At 56.5% G+C, this 23215-nt stretch overlaps 4 protein-coding genes across 4 annotated transcripts; 2 read left to right on the top strand and 2 right to left on the bottom strand.

Moving 5' to 3' along the window:
- Positions 1–367: 367 nt before the first annotated feature.
- Positions 368–6121, bottom strand: PHYSODRAFT_337660 (hypothetical protein; the record flags this gene model as incomplete). The annotated part of the gene is made up of 8 exons (XM_009535336.1): positions 368–2019; positions 2446–2806; positions 2880–3020; positions 3195–3229; positions 3406–3553; positions 3832–4630; positions 4694–5079; positions 6020–6121. The coding sequence occupies 8 exons, from the start codon at positions 6119–6121 to the stop codon at positions 368–370; spliced, it is 3624 nt and encodes a 1207-aa protein (XP_009533631.1).
- Positions 6122–7894: 1773 nt separating this feature from the next.
- Positions 7895–13291, top strand: PHYSODRAFT_337659 (hypothetical protein; the record flags this gene model as incomplete). The annotated part of the gene is made up of 11 exons (XM_009535335.1): positions 7895–7910; positions 7981–8221; positions 8285–9136; positions 9221–9689; positions 9747–9812; positions 9882–10022; positions 10086–10529; positions 10598–12683; positions 12772–12857; positions 12926–13183; positions 13256–13291. 11 exons carry the CDS (start codon positions 7895–7897, stop codon positions 13289–13291), a joined length of 4695 nt encoding a protein of 1564 aa, XP_009533630.1.
- Positions 13292–13296: 5 nt separating this feature from the next.
- Positions 13297–18802, bottom strand: PHYSODRAFT_563731 (hypothetical protein; the record flags this gene model as incomplete). The annotated part of the gene is made up of 7 exons (XM_009535334.1): positions 13297–13677; positions 13736–13832; positions 13921–16468; positions 16549–16689; positions 16755–16832; positions 16897–18286; positions 18354–18802. 7 exons carry the CDS (start codon positions 18800–18802, stop codon positions 13401–13403), a joined length of 4980 nt encoding a protein of 1659 aa, XP_009533629.1. The 3' UTR covers positions 13297–13400.
- A 777-nt stretch (positions 18803–19579) lies between these two features.
- PHYSODRAFT_361696 (hypothetical protein) lies at positions 19580–21529 on the top strand (the record flags this gene model as incomplete). The annotated part of the gene is made up of 1 exon (XM_009535333.1): positions 19580–21529. One exon carries the CDS (start codon positions 19580–19582, stop codon positions 21527–21529), a length of 1950 nt encoding a protein of 649 aa, XP_009533628.1.
- Positions 21530–23215: the final 1686 nt, after the last annotated feature.

Below are 23215 nucleotides of genomic sequence, written 5' to 3'. Positions count from 1 at the left end.
CCAGCACCCCAAGTTTAGGAGTATGTTAGTCATAGTCACCTTACGCTTCACCCATGCATATTACCACTTACCGCCTTGATCATTTCTCGAGTCATAGCCATGATCACATCTCGGAAATGCACGAGCACGCCTTCATACAGCGGTATGTGGAGCGAATCTGTAGTATCATATCATATGAGTACCGATCGCACAATAAATAAAAAGAATCCATCTATACTATGCTGCACGTACTCATGTAGCGGAAGAACTGGGGCATGGGCAATGGGAGGCCAAACCAGCCGAGAGGAGGCGCGACAGCGTTGATGAACTGCAGCATCTTGTCCACTCCAATGAACCCCGTGGCTAATGGATCGAGCTCAGCCCCCTTTTATTGGAACTCCTCCAGCAACTCCGGCACGAATATGGCGTCGTCATCGTCGTCTTCTTGCTGGGAGGAGGCGAACCCTTCCAGCACCACCGCCACCGTCAGATTCAGCATCACGTACGACACGATCAGCGTGAACGAGCAGAAGAAAAAGTACGCGACCGGATTCCCGCAACCATTTAACGGGGTACAGTCCTCCGAGTTGTTGAACCCACACATGCCCGGGTCGTACTGTGGGTCACTCACACACCGTAGAGTGCTCGAGGCCAAGTCGTACATACAATGGTCCCACGACTCGCCCGTTGCGGCGCGTAAGAGGAAGAGAAAGCCCACGCCGAAGCTCTGGAAGTTAGCATGGCGGTCGATATCGCTGGTTAACGCCACCTTGGCGAACAAATGCACACCCATAGTGGAGTACACGAAAAGAATCAGGAACAGAATGGACGTGATGTTGCTGAGCCCAGGTAGCGAGATGTACACCGTCGACAGGATCGCTCGGATGCTGTTTGAAGACTCGACGAGGCAGAAGATGCGCGCCACGCGGATGAGCCGCACCATCATCGTAAGTGTCCATAGAGAACTCGAAGCCAAGGTCTGCGCGATGGTGCCAAACACAGTGCCGATCGCGATGAGAAAGTCGAACCGGTTCCAGTTGTCCTCAAAGTACGCTCGGCCGTACCCCAAAATCTTCATCGCGGCCTCGATCGCTAATATCCCCGTGCTCAACTCACTCACGAAGTACGTCGCGCTTAGCTGCTGCGGGGATTCACCAAAGTGCTGGCTCGCCATGAGCAGCGTGTTCACGAGTATGCAGCTCATGACGAAGCCTTCAAAGAATCGCGTTCTCACTATGCTGAAGCAGACACGACGAAGCACTTGTGTCGGCGCATTGACCATGCGGATGGGGCCGATGCGCGTGGCCGACTTCTGCGCCTCCATCCACTTCTTCTGCTCGGGCGTGAGCAGGAAGTCCCCGCCCAGCTTGGCCTTCATCGTGTTGAAGTTTTCGATGATGACCCCCACGAAGACGTTCATGACGAAGAAGCTGCCCACGACCATGAACACGATGAAGAAGACGATCCACAGCTCATTATTGTTGACAATTGGCTGCATGCCGGGGCGCGTGGCGTCGCACGCGGCCTTCATGATCTCCGACCAGTTCTCGGAGGTCGACAGGATGAAGAACGTCAGCATGGCCGACCCCAAGTTGTCGAAGTTCTTGGACAGCACGGGCTTCCACGTCGCCCCCCAGCACTCGCACACGTACTGCGACGTGAGCTCTTCGGTCGGGAAGCCTTCGCACACGGAGCCGCTGAACCAGCTGCGCTGGACGTCCGACAGCGCGTCCCAAGGCGCGGGCGAGACCAGAAATTCCTTCTGGTCTGTCGGTAGCGAGTCAAGAACGTCCCCAGTGCACGCTCGGAACCTCCCCTTGAGAAAATGCACTGCTGCAATACTAAACAATAGGAACAGAGCCATGGAGAGAAACACCACGTTCAACACTGCAGGAATGGACTCGATCAGCGCGCTCACAACCAGCTTCAGGCCCGGCCGTCGACTGATCATTCGCAGTGGCCGAAGCGCTCGCAGATCTCGCAGAGGTAGAAGCGTCTGGAGGACGCTGTTAGTGTCCGAAATGTTGGCAAGCAGCAGGACTGCGGAGGACACCGCGACGAAGGCGTCGATGACATTCCACGGGCTACGTAAATAGGCCCCTGAATTCAGGACGAGTCCCAGCGCGATGACTTTGGTGACCATTTCAAATAGAAACACCACTGCGAAGATTTTGTCGAATCTGACGAGTGACTTGGCCAATGTCGACTCTGGATCGTGAAGAGGGTTTTCCACAGCTAACGTGATGGATGACATCACGATCAATAGAAACATCACCGACTCAAATCTGGAATCGCTGAAGAGTTTAACGGCCCACTTACGAACAGGGTGAGTTGGTCCAAACAGATACAGCGACTTCTCTCAAGGCTGGGCTGGGCTGGTTACACTAGTTTGTGTCTCCTCATACGAGCTTGGTCTCTCCACGCGATGGTGCGGGATCGACCCTGTGGTAGTAATCGAGTTCGTACTTGAACCGGTATCAAAGTGCTGCAGACCGTGGCCGATCAGTGTCCGGTTGGATGCAAAGCTATTGATCTGCGTAGCTGAGTCGTGTGGCTGCAATGCTGATGCAGAGCGCGCGGAGTTGTGTCTGCCCTCTCGTGGGGTTTGCCAGTGAAGATCGGACGAACCTGTTCGAGCCACCACCATCCGACGTATGATTCGCTGCTTGTTTGCTTCGATGGGGGAGATCTTGGATCGCCGCTTGATGAGCGTGCTCGGTCTTTTCGCCTGGGTTTCCGATGTGCTACTCTCGCTCGTAGCGGCGAAATTGTCCAGCAGTAACGCTAGGAAGAGATTCATTAAGACAAAGTCGCCCAACATTACCTGCTTGTGGTTCGTTAGTTTTTGGCTGTTAGAATGTTGGGGCTGGGGCGAGACTTTTTTATTACGATGTACTTACCAGTATGGTAAAGTAGACGGAGGCAAACATGCCGTTGCCTCGGATAGCATCGTACAGAACAGCGCTCCAGTTATCGCCCGTGATGACCTGGAATACCGTCGCTATTGCCCATGGCAACGTATCGAAGTTGCTGCGAGGAACCTGACCGTGCATAAGAATATTAGATCAGTTTCGTTCACCTCTATGAGGGAAAATAATGCTCTCACGTACCGTTCCGCTCCAAAACCCATCGACGGTGGGCGGTGTAGGGTATCCTTGGTCGTCGAAGCGCATTGTGTTGCCGAAAAATTTTCGAATACGTTAGAAGATCTATACCTTGCAGTTGTAGTCAACCTTCTTCGAGTGCGTACCTGCATTCCCAGTAGTGCAAATATGTAGATGAAAAGAAAAAGGAGCACGCCAAAGTTCCCGATACTCGCAAAGGCTCGACCAATCATCGAGAGTAAAACGCGTAGAGACTTCCATCGCCGCGCGAGTCTAAACACTCGAAAGAGCCGGAAAGCTCGCAAAATGGATACCCCTCCACTCTCCAAGGCACTGTGCGTTGACACAAGGAACGACGGCGGCTCCATGGCGGCCTCGAGTATATCGGAACCGACAATGACAGCATCGAAGGCGTTGAACTTGTCACGAATGTACCCCTTCCATCCCAGCCCAACGATCTTCAAAGCCATCTCCACAGTAAAGATGCACAAGAAGACGAAGTGTGCCAGCTCTAGATTATGCTCCATCGAGTGCGAAATCGGGTAGTGATCCAACGAAAGCACGACCGACCGTGTTTACAAACACCGCAGCCATAGAGACCTCCGAAAAGAACCGGTGAGTCACAATCTTGTGTACTCGTTCAACCCCGCGCGTATCGGAACGTTGTCAGCAAGGCAAGTTGTTTCTGGGGATCCCAAGTAATTAATGATGACTTCCTCCTCGATCGGGTATTCATGGCCTTGTCCACTTTGAACTCCTCGCTGATGACGGCGATCGTCAAGTTCATGACGAAATATGACGCGAAGATAATGAGAGCGATGGCGAAGCACGCACCGACCACCGGGTGCGACGCGTCCATCGTCATGTACATGATGAGCGTCCAGCCTTCCTCCGTGACGGACTGGAAGATGGTGAGCAGCGCGCGGCCGATGTGGTCGTAGGTGGTGAAGCCCCAGTTGAGCTTGGCCGTGTGCAGGGCCTCCTGCATGGCCTTGCTGTGTCGGAATCGGGGATTCCCGAACGCGTCGTAGTTGGAGCCACACGTGCTTCCGGCACGGCATCGGTAACCTCCCGGGTGTGAGGGCTCTGCGCATAGCTGCCGGACACTGTAGTCAAGCGGCCAGAAGCAGTCTTGCGGCGTCCTCCAGGGCGAAGTGTCTTTGCCGTAGTCGAAGGTGGCGTCGCTGAAGTCGAGCAACGGGGCCTCCAGACATCGGAAAGCGGACGCGTTAGCGATCACTCGCTCCAGATACGCGTCCGAGACCGGCCACGAGTTGGCCGCAGTCGCTGGCATCCGCACCGGGAACTCCGTCAAGCGACACACGTGGCCCATGCGGCCGCCGAATAGCTGGATGCCGAGGATGCCAAAGATGAGGAACGCGAACATCTGCAGCGCCACGACGCTCTGCAGGGCCGGGATGGCGTTGAGCAGAGCGGTGATGAGGCGCCGCATGCCTGGGAAGGCCGACAGGGACCGCAGTGGCCGCAGCACTCGAACGGCGCGGAACTCGGAGATGTTGGGCATGCCTGGAATCTCCGCGACAAAACTGCTAATAGTGACGTCAGGTCAACACGAACGATTGATAAAGTAGGTGAGGGGAGGACCGCACCTTGCGAAGAGCATGAAGAAGTCGACGACATTCCACGAGTCCTTCCAGTACGAGCCCTTGCCCTTGACCCCGAGCGCGACGAGTTTCAGGACGCACTCGAGCGTGAAAATCCCCGTGAGCACGAACTCGAAGATCTCCACGACGTGGTTGGCCATCGAGTACGCGTCGACGAGCGCGCCGTTCTGGAACTTCTTGCCGTGACTCGTCGGGTTCAGGCCCTCGTCGACGACGGAGAAGTCCACTATGGCTAATACGACGGTGTTAAGCACGATGCAGAATATAATAAAGCCGTCGAAATATCTGTGCGAGACCACGCGGATGCACCATCGGCGGACCCAGTTTTCTCTCGTAAGGAACCAAAAGAGGGCATAGTCGGCACCGATCGCCTACGCAACAGCACAAGTGAAGCTCTTTAAATCCTTCGGTGGAATTTATGCGCAGAAACGAATGGTAAAGTCTTAGTGGAAAGTCCCCTATCCTACCCGGATAACATTTTTGGGTTGGTCACTATCCGGAGCCTGGGAGCGGCTGCGGCGTCGCTGTACTTGTTGCTCCTCGGGTCCGTTGGTCGCCACAATGGTCGCAGCATGGGGGCCCCCATCTCTCGCGCGAGGTGATCTCTGCTATAGCATTCCTTAGCCGGGCGGAAACGTAAAGCGCCCGATTTGGCGTTCGGCTTAGTGCCCGTTTCGAGGTAGGGTCTGTCCGATATTTTAGTCGAGAAACTACTGCTCTGGTGAGCGGCTTCACGTTTCGGGACAGCGCCACGCTTTCTGGACATTGAAAACCCTTTTCTTATCAAGATGTTCTTAGACTTCAGTTAGTACAACTACTAAGTTAGGATTCGATTCTATCTACGTATAGTCTTTCGTCAAAACACATCAGAAGCAAAATTGATAGTTCTGCCAGCACTCTACTAGAAAGGTACTTGATTTGTGCACAACTGTAGGCGCCTGCTTCAGGTTTCATTCAGTTTTTCCCTTGAAGACACGTAAATAAATGTGCGCTAGGCAATGCTTACTGTAGGTTCCAACGCGTAAAACGGCAGCTTCATTAAAAGTAACATTGACCACATACGCCGCACCAGATCCGCTAGATAACGAATGACCCGATAATAGTACGCAAGGTCGATGAAACCCAACAACATCAACTGTATTCCCACTGCTGCATCCATGAAACAACTCTGATGACCTTGGGGTCGCTATTCAGCAATCACGCAATACTGCGCTGTGCCACTTAGTTGCTGCGGCCAGGTGAGGGTGCGCGGTTGTACGGGCTCTTAGTCACCGGCGGTACCAGCGTCTATTAATAGTACAGCTTGCGCACGTTGGGCGTGTTTTCCTTGGCAACGTCGGCAGTGGCGGTGGTAGGGACAAAGCACATCATAACGGCAATGGCGGCGACGACGAGTCCTTTAGCGAGTTGCATGGGGCTGGTGCCGGGTTTCTTTGTGCTTTCTGGGAAGTAAATTCGAGACTGGCGAATGAGGATCAATGTGTTTCCTGTCCAGCTTTCCCCGAAGGAAGGTATTTGCTGCGTCGTTATCGACGATTACGTGTATACTAACGGCGATACAACGAAGACCTTCACGTTCGGGAAAGACCTTACATTGATCACTTATCAAGGAACGTGGCCAGGACCCTGTCACACCACATGACTCACAGACTGTCATGTAATGTTAGCAGGATTTGCGAGACTGCCGATGCACAGCTTGTATTGGTCTAATGCTACCATATATAGTATGCACTGCTTCTGTAAAAGCGCCACTGGATGCGAAGGCTGCGGAATAGATGTAGTCCATGGCTGGCGCTCGGGCTGAGCCTCAGCCACCATGGGACGCACAATCCTAGGATAATACATGTAGAGTTCCTGAGTCTTGAACCGACTCATCACCAGGTCGTGTGTTTCATCGGAATACAGCATCGAACCATAAGGTACATGTATACGGTTAGACTCGCCTGTGCTCTTGCGCCCTAGTCTGTAAAAGCGAGAAACGCATTATAATACACACTATTATTACATTTACAGTATGCCAAGTTCACCTTCTACATGTACAGCATTTATCGAGGATTGCAGTTGTATTTGTAACTCGGACTTCGTGCCATAACGTTAGTATATGTACTCGCACCAAACCAAATAGTACTAGCCAATCACTCGACAACGGAATGCCTTCGCTCATATTTGAGCCTTTTCTCATGCAATAATACAAGTCCCTCTTCTCGAAGCCTCAATATGCCTCGAATGGTATGATCGCAATATTTTCTCATTTTCTTAGCAAGCTACATACCGACAGAAAGCCCATGCCTAAAGCTCCAAATTAGAGCGTATTACATTTATACTAGTCGCAAACTAGCAATACAATAAGAATCGCAATATCTTAGTTTCTTATGCATATCCTAAATGATAATAGTCATGATGTGTACTTTAGATATTATTACTATATTACTGTTCTATAGTAGTAGTAGTATTTTTAAAAAGATATATAAAGAGTACTATCAAAGTTACTAGAAAAATAGTTAAGGAAACACGAGCGATCTCTCATTTTTAGATGAAAAAGCGGGAACCACACATCGCTACTATTTTTTTAAAGCTTCTTCGGGTATAGATGTGCCTGATTCCTATATCAGGACACATGAGTTCTCGCTGTTGAACTTTTTGAATGTTTAACGGCGTAACTTGTGCGAATACGGTGGCTAGTCCGCCATGACGAAAATACTGAATTGCAGTGTTCGTTTGTGTTGTGGGCTCGCGCGTTTACTAAAAGCAGCTACACGCAATAAATAGCGCGCAGTGTCTCCAACATCTCTTCATGGATACGGCTGAGTGCGCCTAAGAATGCGACAGTGGAGAGCTGGTTTATAAAAAACAGTGCTAAGATTATAACAACCACGAACCAGTACGCTCATTGCGAAGTGTGGGGCGGATGCCAGACGACACCGTGTCAAAGCAATGAAAGCTCTACATGCGGATACAACTGAGGCGCCCGAAGGACCAAGGGTGCAGCAGTTGCAGCCGCGCCAGAGCTATCCCGATCAAACAGGAAATACTAAGGATTCAAGTCAAGTAGGCAACGATTCAACCAAAGTAAGCTAGGGCTATTACCTTGGCTCTAACGAATGGCTTTTCCTACCATAATGCTCAGGTTATCGGTGCCGACTATGCCCTCTTTTGGTTCCTTACGAGAGAAAACTGGGTCCGCCGATGGTGCATCCGCGTGGTCTCGCACAGATATTTCGACGGCTTTATTATATTCTGCATCGTGCTTAACACCGTCGTATTAGCCATAGTGGACTTCTCCGTCGTCGACGAGGGCCTGAACCCGACGAGTCACGGCAAGAAGTTCCAGAACGGCGCGCTCGTCGACGCGTACTCGATGGCCAACCACGTCGTGGAGATCTTCGAGTTCGTGCTCACGGGGATTTTCACGCTCGAGTGCGTCCTGAAACTCGTCGCGCTCGGGGTCAAGGGCAAGGGCTCGTACTGGAAGGACTCGTGGAATGTCGTCGACTTCTTCATGCTCTTCGCAAGGTGCGGTCCTCCCCTCACCTACTTTATCAATCGTTCGTGTTGACCTGACGTCACTATTAGCAGTTTTGTCGCGGAGATTCCAGGCATGCCCAACATCTCCGAGTTCCGCGCCGTTCGAGTGCTGCGGCCACTGCGGTCCCTGTCGGCCTTCCCAGGCATGCGGCGCCTCATCACCGCTCTGCTCAACGCCATCCCGGCCCTGCAGAGCGTCGTGGCGCTGCAGATGTTCGCGTTCCTCATCTTTGGCATCCTCGGCATCCAGCTATTCGGCGGCCGCATGGGCCACGTGTGTCGCTTGACGGAGTTCCCGGTGCGGATGCCAGCGACTGCGGCCAACTCGTGGCCGGTCTCGGACGCGTATCTGGAGCGAGTGGTCGCTAACGCGTCCGCTTTCCGATGTCTGGAGGCCCCGTTGCTCGACTTCAGCGACGCCACCTTCGACTACGGCAAAGACACTTCGCCCTGGAGGACGCCGCAAGACTGCTTCTGGCCGCTTGACTACAGTGTCCGGCAGCTATGCGCAGAGCCCTCACACCCGGGAGGTTACCGATGCCGTGCCGGAAGCACGTGTGGCTCCAACTACGACGCGTTCGGGAATCCCCGATTCCGACACAGCAAGGCCATGCAGGAGGCCCTGCACACGGCCAAGCTCAACTGGGGCTTCACCACCTACGACCACATCGGCCGCGCGCTGCTCACCATCTTCCAGTCCGTCACGGAGGAAGGCTGGACGCTCATCATGTACATGACGATGGACGCGTCGCACCCGGTGGTCGGTGCGTGCTTCGCCATCGCTCTCATTATCTTCGCGTCACACTTTGTCATGAACTTGACGATCGCCGTCATCAGCGAGGAGTTCAAGGCCGACAAACCAGAAAGAAGGAGGCCAGCCAGAAGGAAGTCCTCTTTGACAATGTGGGGAACAGCACACGCACGGCTGATCCCCACCAGTTCGTCTGCCCAGCCTCCCCGGTTTCTTTATTGTATTGTGACTCACAGATATTTTTCCGATGTCACCATGGTCTTTGTCTTCGCCAATACGGTAATGCTGTCATTGGACCACTACCCAATGGCTCGATCGATGGAATCCAACCTCGAGCTGGCGCACTTTGTCTTCCTATGTGTTTTCGTGCTGGAGCTGCTACTGAAGCTCGCGGGTCTCGGCTGGAGGCAGTACTTCTACGACAGATTCAACGTATTCGACGCCGTAGTCGTCGTGTCGGACGTGATCGAGGTCATAGCGCTGCAGCAGTCGTTCTCGGCGTCTGATGTGGGCTTTGATGCATCGGGGGCACGATCAATCTCGCTACTGCGCGCGTTCCGCCTTGTCCGAGTGTTTCGACTTGCGCGGCGCTGGAAGTCGCTGCGAGATCTGCTGAGGATGATCGCTAAGGCTGTGGCGAGTATCGGGAACTTTGGGGGGCTTCTCTTCCTGTTTCTCTACATATTCGCGCTGATGGGAATGCAGGTACGTTCATATCCAGTTACTACGGCAAAATAGCAGGCGCTCACTCGTGGTGTGAAGTTTTTCGCCAACACTATGCGATTTGATGAACATGGGCAGAATGTGAACGAGTTCTGGAATGGAACTGTAAGCGTGTAGTTGCTTCGAAGGAAACGAGATAATCTACTGATAGGCATTTGTCTGACGGCCGTGCAGGTTCCTCGGAGCAATTTTGATACGCTGCCCTGGTCGATCGCGACGGTGTTTCAAGTCGTGACGGGCGATAACTGGAGCGCTATTATGTACGACGCCGTACGCGGTAATGGCATGTTTGCATCCCTGTACTTTATCCTATTGGTAAGAACCTATGCATCTGTAACTTTGATGGCTAGTATCAGCTCGCTAACGCACCTAAAGCAGGTCGTTCTCGGCGACTTCGTCCTGATGAGCTTGTTCCTAGCCCTGCTGCTCGACAACTTCGCGACTAGAAGTGAAAGCAGCGCCTCAGAAGGAGCCAACAAGAAGCCGATGCAGCTGACTAAAAGGCGGTCCAAGATCTCTCCGATTGAGGCAAACAAGCAGAGAATAATCCGTCGCAAGGTTGTGGCCCGTACAGGAGCTTCGGATGTTCACTGGCAAACCCCGCGCGACGACAGACTCAACACTTCAAGGGAGGATTTATCGTCCATATCGTCTCAACGTCAGCTGTCAGAGGCGCAATTGCAACGCCATTCACCCAACCGAGCGTCGGCCATGCAATTATTTCAGCCGGATGACGCCTTAGGCTCCTCCAGAAGCCTCGACGGGCTCCACTCGCACGAGAAGATGGGCCCACCCACTCTACCGGAAGAAGCCTCATCTCGTGTTAAACAACCAGCAAGCGACAATTTCCAGTTTACTACACGGCGAAAACTACAAACACGTCGAGGGAGGTCTTCGGACGGAGGAGCAAGATCCGCCAGTGGGCTGCTCAACTCTCGACCCACCCAACCTTCCACGCCGTCATGTTTGCCTTCATCGCCGCGTCCTCCATTGTCCTAGCGCTGGAGAACCCTCTTCACGACCCCGAGTCGCTGCTGGCCAGAGTTCTGCTGACGCTCGACAAGGTGTTCGCGGTGGTCTTCCTCTTCGAGATGGCCGTCAAGGTCGTGTCGCTGGGCTTGGTCCTGAACGAGGGCGCGTACTTGAGAGATCCGTGGAATGCCATCGACGCGTTCGTCGCGGTCTCGTCGACCGTGGCGCTCTTTGCTCGGGTGTCGACGACCAACGGCAGTATCAAGGCGCTGCTGTCGCTGAGAGACCTGCGCTCGCTGCGTCCGCTGCGTATGATCAGCCGTCGGCCGGGTCTGAAGCTGGTCGTGAGCGCGCTGGTCGAGTCGATCCCGGCGGTGCTGAACGTGGTCTTCCTGTCCATGATCCTGTTCCTGCTCTTCAGCATCGCCGCCGTCAACTTCCTCAAGGGCACGTTCCGCGCGTGCAGCGGGGACGTGTTCAACGCGCTGTCGGCCGAGCAGAAGGCGCTTCTGGTGTCGCCCGCGCCTTGGGACGCGCTGTCGGACGTCCAACGCAGCTGGTTCAGCGGCTCCGTGTGCGAAGGCTTCCGGACCGAAGACCTGACGTCGCAGTACGTGTGCGAGTGCTGGGGGGCGACGTGGAAGCCCGTGCTGTCCAAGAACTTCGACAACGTGGGGTCGGCCATGCTGACGTTCTTCATCCTGTCGACCTCCGAGAACTGGTCGGAGATCATGAAGGCCGCGTGCGACGCCACGCGCCCCGGCATGCAGCCAATTGCCAACAATAATGAGCTGTGGATCGTCTTCTTCATCGTGTTCATGGTCGTGGGCAGCTTCTTCGTCATGAACGTCTTCGTGGGGGTCATCATCGACAACTTCAACACGATGAAGGCCAAGCTGGGCGGGGACTTCCTGCTCACGCCCGAGCAGAAGAAGTGGATGGAGGCGCAGAAGTCGGCCACGCGCATCGGGCCGATCCGCATCCTCAAACCGCCGCCGCTGAGCGTGCGCCGCCTGTGCTTCACGGTCGTGCGCACGCACTACTTCGAGGGGTTCATCATGAGCTGCATCCTGGTCAACACGCTGCTCATGGGGGCCCACCACTTCGGCGAGTCGACGTCGCAGCTGCGGGCCACGACCGTCGTGAGCGACCTGAGTACGAGCGTGTTCGCGGCCGAGGCGGCCATGAAGCTGCTGGCGTACGGCAGCGCGTACTTCGAGGACCGGTGGAACCAGTTCGACTTTGTCGTGGTGGTTGGGACGCTCGTGGGCACCATCGTGCAGGCGATCGCGTCAAGCTCCGTGTGGTCGCTCACGATGGTGGTGCGGCTCATCCGCGTGGCGCGCATCTTCCGGCTGGTGGAGTCTTCGAGCAGCATCCGCGCGATCCTGTCGACGCTGTACATTTCGCTGCCGGGGCTCAGCAACATCACGTCCATCCTGTTCCTGATCCTGTTCGTGTACTCGACCATGGGCGTGCATCTGTTCGCCAAGGTGGCCATGACGAGCAACATCGACGCGCACGCCAACTTCCAGAGCTTCGGGCGGGGCTTCCTCTTCCTGCTGCGCGCCGCGACGGGCGAGTCGTGGGACCACAGCATGTACGACCTGGCGGCCAGCAGTCCGGGCTGCGTGAGCGACCCGCCGTACGACCCGCGCATGTGCGGCTTCAGCGACGCCGAGGACTGCGTGCCGCTGAGCGGCTGCGGGAACCCCGTGGCGTACATTTTCTTCTGCTCGTTCACACTGATCGTGGCGTACGTGATGCTGAACCTGACGGTGGCGGTGGTGCTCGAGAGCTTCGCGACGTCGCAGGAAGAGGAGGAGGAGTCGATCCTCGTGCCCGAGCTGCTGGAGGGTTTCCAGTACAAGTGGGCGGCGCTGGACCCGACGGCCACGGGCTTCATCCGGGTGGACAAGATGCTGCCGCTGGTGCACGCGGTCATGCCGCCGCTGGGGTGGTTCGGCATCCCAATGACGATGTCCCATTTCTTCCGATACATGCGTACGCACTTCGAGTGTCTAGACTTGGAGTATGTTTGCATCCCGTACTGACACTTGCCCTCCTGTGTTGCTGGCTTTGGTGGTTCTAGGTGCGCTGCAGTTGCCTCTGTATGAAGGTGAGGTGGTGCATTTCCGCGATGTGATACTAGCCATGACGAGGGAAATGATCAATGTGGTACGTTCACCCGATCGCGATTCTGCAGTGTTAGTCTTGGTCGCTAAGTTATTATTTCTTGTCGTTAGATAAACAACTGGACTCTGGATGAGGAGCCACTTAGCGATATCAACAAGAAGAGAGTTGGGGGAGCGTCGAGTCGCCGATTCACGGGGTTCTACGGCCACGAGTACTTTGCCGCCATCTACCTGCAGCGTCGCGTGTCGAACTGGCTGGCGAGACAGCGACAGCCAAAAACGAAGGAGTCGGCCCGAAAGCTGAAAAGGTCAACGAAGCGATTAAGAAAACTCAAAAAGAAGCACAGCGGGAACCTGGTGCTCGCTGCGGTGAGAGAAGGCCCAAGTGCCTCCTTTGAAGCGATTCCTTCACCTCCGCAGCGAGTTGAATACGTTGAACAGTTCGTTCATGACGAACGTGTTCGTGTTGAAGGATAGGTTAGTTGTATATAACAGGAGTAAGTATTATTGAGTGCATTCGCGTACTCTACTCGCTGTTGCCTCGCCACCCTGCTCGAAGTTCTCGTTAGCGGTGGCAAGGGCCTGCCTACTTTGTAGCGAAATGTGACAGCGTAGGTGGGGCCTCTTCCATGATGGTGTGGACGCGTGCCCCGCACTGCTTCTTTGGACGGATGTTGGGCCTTTTCACCTTGCGAATGTACTCGAGCATGTACTCCTTTTCCAGTCGCCGCTTGGTCAGCAGCCACTGCGTCACGCCTCGCTGAATGCGCCGCGCAGCAAAATACTCGTGTGCAAACCGTTTCGACTTGGATTTACCAGCATGCAGATCACCGTAACTATCCATGCCGTTGTTGGCGAACGTCCTCCCATCTTCCTAGTAAGAAACACGTATTAGAAGCTGGTACTTCAGAAAGCAGACACAAGTCACGAACCTTGTTCATCATTTCCCTTGTCATGGCCAGCATGACATCGCGGAAATGCACCACCTCGCCTTCATACAGAGGCAACTGCAGTGCGCCTAAACCCACCAAAGCCAGCAACACAGGAGGGCAAGTGTCAGTACGGGATGCAAACATACTCCAAGTCTAGACACTCGAAGTGCGTACGCATGTATCGGAAGAAATGGGACATCGTCATTGGGATGCCGAACCACCCCAGCGGCGGCATGACCGCGTGCACCAGCGGCAGCATCTTGTCCACCCGGATGAAGCCCGTGGCCGTCGGGTCCAGCGCCGCCCACTTGTACTGGAAACCCTCCAGCAGCTCGGGCACGAGGATCGACTCCTCCTCCTCTTCCTGCGACGTCGCGAAGCTCTCGAGCACCACCGCCACCGTCAGGTTCAGCATCACGTACGCCACGATCAGTGTGAACGAGCAGAAGAAAATGTACGCCACGGGGTTCCCGCAGCCGCTCAGCGGCACGCAGTCCTCGGCGTCGCTGAAGCCGCACATGCGCGGGTCGTACGGCGGGTCGCTCACGCAGCCCGGACTGCTGGCCGCCAGGTCGTACATGCTGTGGTCCCACGACTCGCCCGTCGCGGCGCGCAGCAGGAAGAGGAAGCCCCGCCCGAAGCTCTGGAAGTTGGCGTGCGCGTCGATGTTGCTCGTCATGGCCACCTTGGCGAACAGATGCACGCCCATGGTCGAGTACACGAACAGGATCAGGAACAGGATGGACGTGATGTTGCTGAGCCCCGGCAGCGAAATGTACAGCGTCGACAGGATCGCGCGGATGCTGCTCGAAGACTCCACCAGCCGGAAGATGCGCGCCACGCGGATGAGCCGCACCACCATCGTGAGCGACCACACGGAGCTTGACGCGATCGCCTGCACGATGGTGCCCACGAGCGTCCCAACCACCACGACAAAGTCGAACTGGTTCCACCGGTCCTCGAAGTACGCGCTGCCGTACGCCAGCAGCTTCATGGCCGCCTCGGCCGCGAACACGCTCGTACTCAGGTCGCTCACGACGGTCGTGGCCCGCAGCTGCGACGTCGACTCGCCGAAGTGGTGGGCCCCCATGAGCAGCGTGTTGACCAGGATGCAGCTCATGATGAACCCCTCGAAGTAGTGCGTGCGCACGACCGTGAAGCACAGGCGGCGCACGCTCAGCGGCGGCGGTTTGAGGATGCGGATCGGCCCGATGCGCGTGGCCGACTTCTGCGCCTCCATCCACTTCTTCTGCTCGGGCGTGAGCAGGAAGTCCCCGCCCAGCTTGGCCTTCATCGTGTTGAAGTTGTCGATGATGACCCCCACGAAGACGTTCATGACGAAGAAGCTGCCCACGACCATGAACACGATGAAGAAGACGATCCACAGCTCATTATTGTTGGCAATTGGCTGCATGCCGGGGCGCGTGGCGTCGCACGCGGCCTTCATGATCTCCGACCAGTTCTCGGAGGTCGACAGGATGAAGAACGTCAGCATGGCCGACCCCACGTTGTCGAAGTTCTTGGACAGCACGGGCTTCCACGTCGCCCCCCAGCACTCGCACACGTACTGCGACGTCAGGTCTTCGGTCCGGAAGCCTTCGCACACGGAGCCGCTGAACCAGCTGCGTTGGACGTCCGACAGCGCGTCCCAAGGCGCGGGCGACACCAGAAGCGCCTTCTGCTCGGCCGACAGCGCGTTGAACACGTCCCCGCTGCACGCGCGGAACGTGCCCTTGAGGAAGTTGACGGCGGCGATGCTGAAGAGCAGGAACAGGATCATGGACAGGAAGACCACGTTCAGCACCGCCGGGATCGACTCGACCAGCGCGCTCACGACCAGCTTCAGACCCGGCCGACGGCTGATCATACGCAGCGGACGCAGCGAGCGCAGGTCTCTCAGCGACAGCAGCGCCTTGATACTGCCGTTGGTCGTCGACACCCGAGCAAAGAGCGCCACGGTCGACGAGACCGCGACGAACGCGTCGATGGCATTCCACGGATCTCTCAAGTACGCGCCCTCGTTCAGGACCAAGCCCAGCGACACGACCTTGACGGCCATCTCGAAGAGGAAGACCACCGCGAACACCTTGTCGAGCGTCAGCAGAACTCTGGCCAGCAGCGACTCGGGGTCGTGAAGAGGGTTCTCCAGCGCTAGGACGATGGAAGACGCGGCGATGAAGGCAAACATGACGGCGTGGAAGGTTGGGTGGGTCGAGAGTTGAGCAGCCCACTGGCGGATCTTGCTCTTTGGTCCAAAGAGGTAGAGTGATCTCTCACAGAATACTCGGAGCTTTGGCAGCTCTGCAGGCTTGAGGTGATCGATATCGGGGCCATGCGATGAGTGAAGGGGTACACTCAGCAACTTCTTCAATTGGCGGTAGCTCGGCTCGCTCACATGGTTTGAGCTCTGATCCCCATCGTGACTCGGTGTAGCTTCCACGGGGCCTTGCTCGGGTGAGAGATCGCATAGAGCTCTTTCTTCAAGCGTCGACTGCCGTCGTGTGGCTGACTTGAGAGACCGGGCCAGCATGTCGTGAGTTCCGGACGGTCGTCTCTTGGTTGATGCGGGGGACACTTTTACAGTTCGAATCGATAGCGTCTTGGCCAAGGGGCTGGGTTTCTTTCTGTCGTCGTGCAATAGGACCCCTTCTGCCGCAGCTTCGAAGTTGTCTAAGAGCAGAGCTAGAAACAGATTCATCAAGATGAAATCACCCAGAATCACCTGCTTTAGGTCAGTCAGTCATTGCGCGTTGATGAGGAGGGAGAAGGGCTAAGAACTACTAGAATCTGAAGACTCCTTACCAGTACGATGAAGTAGACACTTGCCGCCATGTCATTACCGCGCATTGTATCGTACAGGACGGTACTCCAGCTATCCCCCGTGATGATCTGAAACACCGTTGCAATCGCCCACGGTAATGTATCGAAGTTGCTACGAGGAACCTGCATAGTGAAAGAAATAAAATAAAATAATCAAAAACAATCTACGTAGTTGATAGATCACTTACCGTTCCACTCCAGAAGTCATCAACATTTCGAGGTGTAGGATATCCGAACTTGTCGAATCGCATGGTGTTGCCGAAAAACTGCACATACAAACCAAGCGTGAAGAACTTCATAGCTATTTAGAAGAAAATCGTACGACTGTACCTGCATTCCCATCAGTGCAAATATGTAGACGAATAGAAAAAGCAGCACCCCGAAGTTTCCGATACTGGCCACTGTTGTAGCGATCATTTGGAGCAGATTCCGCAGCGATTTCCAGTCGCGAGCAAGTTCAAAGATGCGAAAGAGGCGGAAAGCTCTCAATAGTGAGATCGATCCCGTCTGTGAAGTAGTATGCGTAGAGCGCAGGAACGAAGGCGGTACAATCGCAGCCTCAATCAGATCTGCCAGCACGATGATGGCGTCGAAAATGTTGAATTTGTCTCGGATGTACTTCCGAAATCCAAGTCCACCAAGCTTCAGCAACATCTCCACCACGAATATGCATAGAAAAACAAAGTGCGCCAGCTCAAGGTTTGTGTCCATCGCATGGGACATTGGATAGTGATCGAGCGACAGAACCACCGTGTTAGCAAAGATGACAACCGTGATAAACTCGGAGAAATATTTGTGCGTCACGATGCGGTACAGCGGTGTTCCTGCTTCGAGCTGAGCTCCGCTATCGGTAATAAGTCTCTTCGTACTCCACGTTAGACTCACTCTGCTCACAGAGGCCCTTCTTCCTGGTTTGTCACTCTTGAACTCGTCACTGATCACAGCGATAGTCAAGTTCATCACGAAGTAGGACGCGAAAACGATGAGAGAGACGGCAAAGCACGCACCGACGATCGGGTGCGACGCATCCATCGTCATGTACATCACCAGCGTCCAGCCTTCCTCCGTGACACACTGGAAAATAGTCAGCAACGCCCTTCCAATGTTGTCGTAAGTAGTGTACCCCCAGTTCAATCTATCGGTATGCAACGCGTCTTGCATCGCTCTGTCGTTGACGAAGCGAGGGTTCCCGAACGCGTCGTAGTTGGAGCCACAGGTATACCCTGCGGGGCAGTGATGTCCCCCGGTGTGGTACATGTCAGCGCATAGTAAACCATCCGAGTAATGAACGGGCCAGAAGCAGTCTTGAGGTATTCGCCATGGAGACGTCTCCTTGCTGTACCCGGGTGTGCTGTCGGTGTAGTCCAGCAACGGAGCGTCGAGACATCGAAAGGCTGACGGGTTAGCAAGAACCTGTTGGAGGTAGTCATTCGGTACAGGCCACGCGAGTGGGTCGCCAGCTGGAAGTTTGACGGGGAACTCGGTTAACCGACACACGCGGCCCAATCGGCCACCAAAAAGCTGAATTCCGAGTATCCCAAAGACGACGAAGACAAAAATCTGCAGACCCACCACGCTGCGAAGAGCTGGGAGGGAGTTGAGGAGAGCCGACACCAAGCGCCTCATCCCCGGAAACGCCGACAACGATCGCAGTGGGCGCAGGACGCGAATCGTCCGCAGCTCCGAGATATTCGGCATATCCGGGATCTCAGCGACAAAGCTACGAGAAGAAGAAATACCAGGGTGAATATCCTCGATACATCAGGGTGGAAATACGAGTTACTTACCTGGAGAAGAGCATGATGAAGGCGATGACATTCCATGTGTCTCGAGAGTACGACCCCTTGCCGGTGAAGCCCAACGCGACGACCTTCAGGATGCACTCGGTCGTGAAGATGGTCGTGAGCACGTGCTCGACGATCTCCACCGTGTGGTTGGCCATGGAGTACGCGTCCACGACCTGGCCGTCCTCGAATCTCTTGCCGTGGCTCACCGGATTGAGCTTGTCGTCCACGACCGAGAAGTCCACGAGCGCCAGCACGATGGAGTTGAGCGCGATGCACGCGAGGATGAACCGCTCGAAGTAGACGTGGGAGATGACTCGAGTGCACGCTCGGCGGACGCGGTTCTCCCTCGACAGCCAAAAGAGGGCCCACTCGGCGCCGACAGCCGATCGGCCCTGCAGGCTCTGGCCGTTCGCTGCCAGGATCGCCCCGACCCGAGGAGCGTTCGCCATCTACCCCTGCCGGCCCGGCAGGCATTCCGCGCCCTTGATGGACGGAGTGGGGGTGTAGTTTGGGGAGGGTCCTTATGGAGTCGGTCGGTGGGGAACTCCTTGCCGTTTCATCATCATCGCAGGACCTGGCCGTTCAACTTAAGTTGTAGGGCGGCCCTCGTAACGAACCACTGAGGCACCAAAACGCGTGTGACCTTGGTGGTGTCGGGAGTCACGTGCTGCATAGGGTTGCAGGCCACCACCGACTTAGCTGCCCCCTTCGAGGCTTGCTCTTCCGTCGCTCGCTGACAGCTCGTCCGCGTTAACTAACGTGGCCGATGGCGAGCGACTGGGCCTTGACCCGTGTTCGACCCTGTTCGAACCCGGCAACGGATCCCATTCTGGCCCGATGGAGAGAGCATCGAGAGAGCTGCGCGATTGCCGGCCCGAGGCCTCGTCTATTATCGCTGGCGCCCGAGGTGGCCAGCTCCGGCCAGGAGAATCCTGCCACCAGCTCACTCCTCAATTATTGTGCTGGCCGGCTGGTCGATGGCATCCTGCAGAGACCAGGCCAGGCCGCAAGGCCGCTGAACACTAATGCACCAAGTGAGTGCCACCGTTTCCTCCCTCGCTCTCCCTGAACTTGGCGGGGCTCCATGGAAGGGCCAGCGACTGAAACGTACACACGCTGACTGGAAGGCTTCAGGCCCAGTTCACTCTGCCATTTGCGCTCCAGGGGGCACGTGCGCGCGTGTGTAGTGTGATCGTAATTCACTAGCTAGCTAGCTAGCTGCTCTCATGGGCCTCAGCCGGCGGGCCAAGGCGGCCGAGTCCGGGGCGGCCGCTTCGTCGTCTTCGTCCTCTTCCTCGTCAGCGTCTCGGCTGCTGGCCTTCTTCTCGCACAGGAAGCAGGACGCGCAGGTTCCCGAGCAGCAGGACAAGCGGCGCCACCTGCGCATCAAGACCAAGCACAAGCGGCCCAAGCAGAGGAGCCGCAGCCGCAGTCGCAGCTTCAGCGGCGCGGAGGACAACAACGACGACGGCGACGACGCGCCCGGCTCGCCGCACGCCAATGTGAGACTACGCCAGTCCCCGGGCGGCCGGGCCAACGTCCAGCTGGCCGTGCGAGTCGCGCGTGACGCGTCCAGCTCAGCAACTTCAGCTTCAGGATCGGGCTCTGGGTCGCCGCCCTCGTGCGTCGGCGTGTTCCCGCAGCGCTCGTCGCGCTCGTCGTCGCTGCAGTACTCGACCAGGTCGTCGTCCGAGTCGTCGTCCGCCTCCAGCTCGAGATCGTCCGGGTCCTCGCTCCGACGGGAGCGCCGACAGAACTTCATCGGCCTGGCCATTAGCAGAGACCACGACGACCTGGCCCGTCGACGGCGGTCGTCGTCGCTGGACTCGTCATCCACCGACTCGGAGTCGTCCTACCAGGAGGCCAGCGCCTTGTCCTCTCCGTCCAGCTTCCAGCCGCGCGAGATGTGGCGCGAGAGCTCCGTGGATGAATTCCTGTCGTGCTTCCCGAGAGACCTGACGGCCGACGTGCGCGTCACCTGCAACGTGGTGAGCCCCAAAGCCTCCAAGAGGTACATGCGCGGCCTCATCGCGTCGCTCGAGTTCGAGATCCGCGCAACCAAGTGGGCCGCCTACTTCCTCCAGATCGTGCACAACGCGCGCAAGCAGAAGCGCGTCACGCTGCGCACGGCCATCTCGGTCAAGTGGGCCATCTGCGCTCACGTGCAGGGCGCGGCCCACGCGCGCCTGGAGCAGCAGAAGAGATCGGATCTGACGCTGCAACGCAAGATGACGGAGTATCGCGTGGCCCTGCAGTGTGTGGCCGGCACGAGTGTGGTCAAGTATGGACGCAAGGGCAAGCCGCACGCCACAAACTTGTGCGTGGAGAACGGCGACACGTTGCGGTGGACGTCCAAGCTGCTGGCCCACGCGACGCACATCGCGGTGGACGGCGTGGCCGCTACGACGACCATGGGTAAGAAGCGCGTCAAGGCCAAGAACGCCATCCCTCTCGCCAGTATCCTGCGCGTCACCTCCGGCCCAACTACGAGCGTCTTGGCCCGGGCACTGCACAAAGGCACGCTGGTGCTGGACGACGCGACCTGTACGCTGTCGGTGGTGACGCATACGCGAACGCTGGATTTGAAGGCCAAGAATGCCGAGGAGAGGGAGTGGCTTCAGCGCAGCCTGGAGTTTCTTGTGGACCTTGCGCGGGATCACGAGCGACGCGTGGCGCAGCAAGTGGAGCTCACGATCATGAAGAGAATGGAGACGTTGCCCGTGTGGAAGTACGGCCGCAAGGGCCGGCCGCACAAGACTCGGGTGTTCGTGGACCGCTTCGGAGAGGTGTCGTGGCTTGGGCGAAGTGGAGATTCGCTGCAGCTTGACGAGATCATTTCAGTCCAGGAAGGCCACCACACACCGGTCTTTGCAAGAGCGAGAGCAGCAGGAATGGTGTCGCCGGCCAAGGCGGCCCACTGCTTCTCGCTCGTGACCGCGCTGCGTACACTGGACATTGAGGCCGTCAACGAGCAGCAGCGCGACTGGTTCGTGGTAGCCTTCCGGTACCTGTTGGACAAAGTCCACGAGAAGACGGCCGCAATGCAGCGTGAGCGGGCCGAGAGGCAGCTTCGCATGCTGCAGGAACTCTGTCGCGAAGACGAAGAGGACGACTACCTCACCGGCGACGGTGACGACATGTACTATGACGATTACCCGCCAGCACGCCGTGCGTAAGAGGTCTCATTCGTGTTGTTACTTGAGAGACTACAGTAGAATCGATTGTTGTTTGGGGAAAGAGATACAATACAAAGCAAAGAGTATCTATCTATTCTATGTTATGCCATCACCGCGGGGCAAACTGCAGTACGTCTCGCTGCATCTTCAGCCATTCCTCCATTTGCAGACGCTCGAGCGCACGCGCGTTTGCAAGACGCTGTTCCACAATCTGTGCGAGAGCAAGGTGGTGGGCGCTTTCCAGCACTTCGAGCTGGCCGTTGCTCAGCGTGCTGAGGTCCGTCCCTGGAACCAAGTGGACTGCACGCAGGTCTACGGCAGTGGCCCGAGGCTCCGAGGCTTCCAGGGCATACTGCATGTCCTCGAGGGAATAACGAGTCGACTCGTCCTGTGCCCCACTTGCAGCCGAGCTCGACATGGAGAGACCCAGAGCTGCGGCTTGAGCTTGTGCTAGACTATTGCGCTTCATGGACTCCTTTGAGATCACTTCGTGGCACCTGACGCACTTAAACATGGTCAAATCAGCCGTCCGGAACGCCGAAGACTGCAGGCATGACGCGCAGTACAGTTGTGTACACGCGGAGGAGGTGTTCTCGTCAGCACTTCCGGACGCACCACCACTGCACTGCAAGTTATCGTTCACGAGTTCACCACATAGACCGCAGGCCAGATACCCCAGCGTCTCGGCCACGTTCTCGTTGCTGAGCCGCAGCTTGCTCACCCATCGATCCCGAGCCTCGCGTGCTACTTGGTGGTTACCGCTGGCACGCTGCTGCTTCCAGGTGAGTCGTCCAGCCGAAGAGTAATGCAGACCAGCCGACGATGAAGAAGCTGCAGCGTACGGGCCCATTGAAGGAGAAGAACCAAAGCCCGGTCGCCATGGGGATGCAGACGAAAACGGCAGCCCGCTCGAAGTAATCGTGGTCGCCGAGGACAACACACTTGCCGCACTAGTTGACACAGTGGACAGTCCCAGCGAGCGGAACGCCAGCGCATTCGGGTTCAGTAGCGACGACGACGCGATTGACCGAGGAGTACGACTAGTGGGAATAAAGCCACTAGACTTTTCCCAGCGTTCCTCTTGGGCCCTGGCGGATGTGTGTGCAACAGCACGCACTTCCTTTCCTGTGGAAGATGTAGCGGACGTTGCTGGCGTCTGGTTCGTCCGTCCACCGATCGAAAGTCGGTCTCGAACATTGCTCGGTCGTTGGTTGAACTTTCGCCGAGGATTTTGCGGGGCTGGTTTCGGGGGAGAACTAGCAGCCGACTTCCGCCGAGTAGGTGTCGGTAGCGAGGCCTTTTCCTGCTTGGGTGAGTTGTTTTCCTTGGGCGAGCTGCTGGGGACTGCAGCAACAGGAGACCGATGCTTCTTGCCCACCGTCGTCCACGCACCAGCCGAAGGTGCAGCTTCATCCGGGTCAGCATCTTTGGTGTCCGGTGCTTGAGTCGTCTCCGCTTTCTCTTCGTCGCTATGAACGATGGACACGCATGAAGCACGCATCGACGCGTCGTCTTCCTCATCTGAACTAGCTACGCTTACATCGTCAGCCGTCGCATCAGGTGCGTTACTGCTCACTGCTGAAATGCCGAGATCAGGTTCGGCGCTGCTAGGTTCCTCGATAGCAGCCTCCGCTTCAGCAGGTTTGTCAATATTGACGGGGCCCTGATCCTGCTCAGGCTCCTGCT

The sequence above is a fragment of the Phytophthora sojae genome (genome assembly GCF_000149755.1).
Source record: "Phytophthora sojae unplaced genomic scaffold PHYSOscaffold_8, whole genome shotgun sequence".
NCBI classification, from domain to species: Eukaryota; Oomycota; class Peronosporomycetes; order Peronosporales; family Peronosporaceae; genus Phytophthora; species Phytophthora sojae.
This window is presented reverse-complemented; position numbering and strand designations above follow the sequence as displayed.